Genomic DNA, 6,874 nt, shown 5'->3' with positions numbered 1-6,874 from the left:
TGGGTGGGACCCGTCAAGTCTCTGCAGGGAGAGAGCCCCGGTCACGAGGGACTACCCTACCCCCTTTCCTCTTCGGGACAGTCTCAGCCCAGTTTTCCCGTTTTCTTTGTCCAAGAGATGAAGTGTGGTAGGTGTCAGCCGGAGAAAGCGGAGTAGTGTTTCTGGAAGGAAGATACTCCGCGTTCCGGTCATGCATTCCAGGGCACCAAAACGCCCTTTAGGTGTCCGATTCCGAGACGCACATGCGCCCGCGGCTCGAGGAGTAGAGTACACGGGCCCCTGATAACGGGAGATGGCAAAACCCCAGACACCCCATCCTCTGGGCGATCGGCCGCGCCACACTCTTTCGTAGATCTGCCGCTCTTGTGTACAAACCCCAGAGCCTTGCACGAAAGCTGTTCCCATCTTCTCGTTTGACCTGTCCCATATCGTTCTCTCCCACTTACCCCAGACACACAATTACACACATTTCTCGTCTAGCTACTAGACGCGCGCCGCTCCCAAATCCGCTTCTCCAGACTCAAATTGTGAGCCCCGCCCTCAGCCTGGTCCCTCCCAAGCCTTGCGGAAAACCCGGAACCGCGAATCGGAAGGGCGCGGGCGATGGCGCACTGGGCATGCTCGCCGGAGCGGGGAGGGCCGGGCTGCGCGCGGCGAGTAGGAAGCTCTGGCCCCGCGGAGGCTGCGGGAGAGAGCGCGATGGGCCGCAGCGGTGGGCACATGCTCCGCGGGGACTCATGCCACGCGCGTCCGGGTCCGGCGCGCAATTAGCAGCCGCCTCCTCAGCTCGCCACCGCTCGACTCCTCGCCTTCCCGAGCTGCCGCGGCGAAGAGCTCCAGCCGTCGCTTCGCACAGGCTGCAGGCATTGTCCTCCCGGTCCGCCGCCTGGCTGGGCTGCCGCTGCTTCTGCGGGCTGCTGCGGGGCCCCGGACCTGCGCCGCTGGGACGCGTTGCCACCGCCGGGCAGCCCGGCGCCCGGCCTCACTTTGTGATTTCTGCGTCCTTCACTCCCCGGCGACCCTTCCCTGGGGTTTTCCTTTGGAGCTGAAAAAGAAGAGAAGTCCAGCCGCCAAGCCCAGCCTTCCCCAGGCTCGCAGCCCCGACGGGGCCGCGGCAGGCGCGGCAAGAGCGCTAACGGAGCCATGAGAGAGTACAAAGTGGTGGTGCTGGGCTCGGGCGGCGTGGGCAAGTCCGCGCTCACCGTGCAGTTCGTGACGGGTTCCTTCATCGAGAAGTACGACCCGACCATCGAAGACTTCTACCGCAAGGAGATTGAGGTGGACTCTTCACCGTCGGTGCTGGAGATCCTGGACACAGCGGGCACGGAGCAGTTCGCGTCCATGCGGGACCTATACATCAAGAACGGCCAGGGTTTCATCCTCGTCTATAGCCTAGTCAACCAGCAGAGCTTCCAGGACATCAAGCCCATGCGGGACCAGATCATCCGCGTGAAGCGGTACGAGCGTGTGCCCATGATCCTGGTGGGCAACAAGGTGGACCTAGAAGGCGAGCGTGAGGTCTCTTACGGCGAGGGCAAGGCCCTGGCCGAGGAGTGGAGCTGCCCCTTCATGGAGACGTCGGCCAAAAACAAAGCCTCGGTGGACGAGCTGTTTGCGGAGATTGTGCGGCAGATGAACTACGCGGCTCAGCCCAACGGCGACGAGGGCTGCTGCTCGGCCTGCGTGATCCTCTGAGGCGCCCGCGTTTGCTGTTTGCCTGCCGCGCTCTGCGCACAAAAGCCAAACGCACCCGACTCTCTAAATGTGATTTCTCCTCTTGCTTTGAGATTGGAGACGACTTTGCATTGGCGGAGGTGTTCTGGGAGCCCGACTGGCCTCTGCGGCCGGCGTCCCCTGCCTCCGTCCCGTGTCGGAGGGGGTGACCCGTCCTGACCATCCGAGACCCTGTTGGAAATGTGGCTCTTTGCAGCATGTACGTTTTTCATTGATTTTGGCTGACGCATATTTCCCCGTTTAAGTAGCCGTTAGGGCGCTGTATTGGCCGTTTGACACCCGGCAAGCAAAAGTTTCGGCCTGGAAAAAAATGGGAGTTGGGGTGGGGAAATGAAGGAAGAAGAGGGGGAGAATGGAGGAAAGGGAGGTCTTTTTATTTTCTTTTTTTGGCAACAACCGTTTTGTAGTTCCAAGTTTTAAATACATGGACGGAAGTCCGGGAGACCATGTGAAAGAGCAGAAGGAGAGAAAGAAACTTCTGTTTTTTCCTTGTTTTCCAGGAGTAGGTGGAAATTAAGATGGGGTTCCTTTTCTGCCAGCTTGGAAGGGCAACCCCGTGACTGATTGCGATTCTGAGGATGTCTATGCAAAGTTGGATTCTTGTTACAGTATATCCAATCTGAAATATTGCACATCTGAACTGGGACTGTTAACACTGATGCCAATACGGTGTGGGGGTGCCAGAAAGTGTCTGCTGATATTTGTGGAAAAAAAAATTCTATTTTGTTTACCTACTGTATTAAAGGGGAGTCTGGGGGAGAACAGTAGTTTTTTTGTTGTTGTTTTTTTTTAATCAGCTGTGAAAAAAATGTTACAGATCTGCACATTTTGTGTGTGTGTGTGTGTAATATTGTGTGTTTATTTTTAAGTTTAGGTGTTTTTTGTTTACCTTTTTAGCTTTTTTTTTTTTTTTTTGGTTGGCAGTAACAGATTTTGATGATGACTAACTCTTTAAAATACAGTACAAAGACTTCCTAAATGTGATTCAGGGCCCCCAGCACCCCTGTGTCTGCAGAGTGCCTTCAAAACTCAGCTGTTCCAGCCGGTGCCAACCTGTGAACTTCCCACTGTATTCTAGTATCTGATATTCCCCAAACCACTTCCCAGTTTCCTTTCAGTGATCTTCCTGAACAAGCCAAGACAATAGGGCCTGTTCAGTGAATTTCTTCATTATTTCCAGCCTTTAAAATGTAATTTCCATGTCTTGCAAGGTTTTTTTTTTTCTTTTTTGCTTCATTTTGTTCAAATTTTAAGGTATTTAGCTCCCCTTTATATTGTTTTATAAATTTTGTTTTGGTTTTCTGTTAAAGGGTGTTCCTCCAGAAAGCAAAGAGCAAAATTTTACTGTTGTGATGTATCAAGAAAATTCTAACTAATTGTAATTTTTAATTCCAGACATGCGTTTAATCATTGTCTCTTCATTTTAAGACTTTTAATACAAATGTCATTTTTAAAGAAAAACTCAAAACTATTTGTGTTTCTGTGTTTCATATTCAGTGATTTAATACAGTATCATGGGTGCGGTGGGTTGGGCCAGGTGCATAATTCCCTCGAGATATTTATTAAGTTTTGAAGATAAGCATTTCAGTCATGAGTTGAGTGTCTGCCCCCAGTTCCTAAAATAAGAGAGAATCTTCCAGTCTAAGAAGCCCTGGGGTATGCCATATCATCAGAGTACAGGATGGGCCAATCTGTTGAATCTGTGCTGCTGATGTGGAGGTAGGGAAGGGGAGAAACCAACTGCTGATACTGCTTTAGGTTTGGGAAAGTAATCCTCCATCTGGCAGGCCAGGGTGATGTTCATTAATTTGTTGTTCTTGCCTTGTTTTTGTTGTTGTTTAAATTATGTCTCATCAAGTCAAAAGCATGTTTGGGGAAGATGGTTTCCATTTCTGAGGTCATTCCTAGTAGTGTCTTCTGCAGTGTATTTGTTGTATGGGTTGTAGACTGTGTCCAACCTTTTTGAGGTTTTGATTTGAAAATAGATCTTTAGATTAAAACAAAACAGACAAAGACAGTTCCCTTCCTATCATTTCACTCTGGTTTGTGGAGCATACTTGGCCTCATACATTCTTCCTTTTAACAGTAGGAGGCAGTGTGAGCTTTTTGTTTCTCTTGTGGAAGTCTTGTCACTAATTTAACCTCTTTAGAATAAAAGAAAATGTATGACTATATCAGGAGCAGAAGCATTTAATGTACCTCACATCTATGAAGTATAAATAGTCTTCGGAAGTGAATTTTGACAGAGGGATGTATTCTGATGATAAAGCCCAAAGAAATAACAGACCACAAGTTTCCTTAAAGGTGTGTTAACATACTTTGCCTTAAAAAGTTCTTCGTTCAGGAGGCATCTCAGTATGCCTGTGATAATCGTACAGCCATCTTTTTATTTCATTGTAGCTCTCACTTAAGTTTAATATCAAACTCAATTGGAAGGCAGTATTATACATATATATTCTAAATGTAGAGATTAAGAGAATTTATGAGTTTGTTATGATTCAGTCTTGTGTTAAAATTTAGTTAAGCAGAGCAAAGTGTTGGAAATTCTGAAGACGTATCATTCTCTGAAGTGTTTTTTTTTTTAAGAAATATGGTGACTGTTTCTTATGTTGTTTTTTTGGCTGCCAAGTATCTCACTAATTTAAGAAATGTATTTACTCTTGACAGGGAATATTTGAAAATGAGAAATTGGAAATGAAATGGGTTGCTGAGTGCATTAACCACCTTCGCACAGAATTTAGTCACTTGGATGACTAAATTCTTTTTAGATCTGTGATAGGACAGAAGATTTTAACATGATCTTACTGAGTACTGTAAAATAAATGCTTTTTGGAATCTCAAGGAAAACAATTTTGTGTGTGTGCATTGTGTAGGAAAATAGTAGTCCTGAGTTTTGTGGGCGTCTCCATTATCTTCTTGACAAAATTGAGAGAATTTATAGGGATACCTATTTTTTTTCCTTAAGGAAAAAATATTCTAAAGAATGTGTCAGCTAGTAACAACCCCTTCTAGTGTTACGGAGAGATAAGAGCATTTGTTTCACAGAAAAAGTTGAGCTAACTTAAGATTGTTGAAGGAAGTAAGCAAGGTAGGTCAGGCAAGTTTGTTTTAATCACCTGTGAAAACAGAAATTGGGAAAAGAGCTTTTATCTTGAGGAGCAAAATGTGACTTAAACTTAACTCCTGCTGCTTTTTAACAGCTTTGCCTTTTGGTTCCTGACTGTAATCCAGGTTCTATGTCATTTCAAAGGATTTTTTCTTTTGGGGGGACCTCCTTTTGGTAATAGACTTCAGAAAAGTTATAGAACCTTATGTCTAACATTTTCGTGTTTGGGAACATGATTTCTTAGGTAAAACAATTTCCATATTGTTGGCTGCTGAAATAGACTTTATTGAATCACATTTTGGGATCAGATCTATTTGGAGGTAGAAATCTTAAAATGTATAAGTCTTCATGCTTCCTGATAGTCCCTGATATTTCTTAGTATTTCCTGTAGGTGGTAATCCAAAAGTGCTTCATCTGTTTGTACTATTCAGGTATTTTTATAAATATTTTCACCAGCATGGTATTGTCCCCACTTCTCACAGGTGGGTTGGGAAGGTGAGACAAAGCTGTATGTAGCAGCTATTTTTGGGAAATAGATGCAAAATACTGCTACCTTGACATAAAAGCATATCATTTTTGCAACAGCTGAAATAAGTCCCTAAATTATAAATAAGAAGGAAACAGATTTAATTTGGAGACCTCTGTTAAAATGATATCAAGTATTTGTCAGTGTCTGTTTAATTGGGAAAGGCTTGCTAATAATACAAATTTTTTCTGTGGAAATGTATCAAATTTTTAAATACTACTAATAGAATTCGGTATTCTTGATTATAGTATTTTACTCAGACTCCTAGGAATGTGAATTTATTTAATTGAACATGGTGCTTGTTCTAGAAGATACATTTCATCTAGAAACAGTAGGATTTTGATGGTTGAAGAAGGCTTTAGGGATCATCTAGTCCAGTGGTTCTCAAATTTGACCAAATATCAGAATCACCTGAAGGTTAAAACATATTGCTGGGTCCTTCCTCAGCAAGGTAAGGGATCTGGTGAGTCTGGGTTAGGGTTTCCTTATTTTCATGTCTAAAATGTTTCCAGGCTCTTCATGAGGTTTCCAGGCTGTTCCAAGAGCCACACTTTGAGAACCACTGATCTAGTCCAAACCCCAAATGAGTGGTACACAGAGAGCTATCTGGATATTCAGGGACACAGACTCAAGACCCATGTCACACATTTTAGAGTGCTGCATAGAATTATCTGATCTTGATTGAAATAGAGGCTGAAGAGGATAAACACCGTTATACACTAAGACTGTTAGACTGTTGAGTGTGAAATGGGATAGAGGTTGCAGGTAGTTTTTGGCCATTTTCACATTAGCGTGTGAGTAGTTTGGCTCTGGTATTCAGTGTTAATTCAGAAGGTGACCTAAATGAGAAAATAATCTTGATTAAAATAGGGACATGGCCTAAGTAAACAATCAACATTTCTCCAAAAAAACTTTTGAAAAGAAAGTCTTTGATAAAAGGGAACACTTTTAGGTAATGATGGCTTCTCTCTACTTTAAAATTAAAAGATAAAGCATTTTAAATTTTCTGACTTCTTAGCAAGGATTCTAAAACAGTTGTGTTAGAGAATTTAAATCTTCACATCATGGTTGACACTTGTATGTCTGTATGTGTATGGCTGAGGATATAAATGCACTCACTCCCTGTTTCTTGGGAGTATTCACAGGTATTAGTTCAATCTCATATAGTTCTGCTGTGATCCATTCTGGGAAAATACATCATAAAACTGCCACACGTGTTGTTTTGTTACACAGCTTAATTCAAATGGAAGTTCCCAGAACTCTAGGTTAAATATCTGAGTTTTGAAGGTGGTTCAGAGGCTTCTAAATAAATAGATCTCTAATTACAAATGATGGAGAGTCTCATTTCAAATTTCTATTTTACAATTCTAAGTTGAGCTTGGGTTTATAGGCTGAGGGGGTAAAAGCTATTATTTAGATGTTAAGGATAATATGAACATGTTTGGGTGGGGGGAAGGGCCCTAACTCAGATCCCAACTTTAATTTTTAATATTTTCTGGACATGGGTT

At 43.8% G+C, this 6,874-nt stretch overlaps 1 protein-coding gene across 1 annotated transcript; it reads left to right on the top strand.

Moving 5' to 3' along the window:
- Positions 1 to 685: 685 nt before the first annotated feature.
- RAP2B (RAP2B, member of RAS oncogene family) lies at positions 686 to 2,623 on the top strand. Its single transcript, XM_037842216.1, has one exon. The coding sequence runs from the start codon at positions 1,144 to 1,146 to the stop codon at positions 1,693 to 1,695; it is 552 nt and encodes a 183-aa protein (XP_037698144.1). The 5' UTR covers positions 686 to 1,143; the 3' UTR covers positions 1,696 to 2,623.
- Positions 2,624 to 6,874: the final 4,251 nt, after the last annotated feature.

The sequence above is a fragment of the Choloepus didactylus genome, chromosome 1 (assembly GCF_015220235.1).
Source record: "Choloepus didactylus isolate mChoDid1 chromosome 1, mChoDid1.pri, whole genome shotgun sequence".
Lineage (NCBI taxonomy): Eukaryota > Metazoa > Chordata > Mammalia > Pilosa > Megalonychidae > Choloepus > Choloepus didactylus.
The sequence above is the reverse complement of the archived record's forward strand: the minus strand, read 5'-3'. Positions and strand labels throughout refer to the sequence as shown.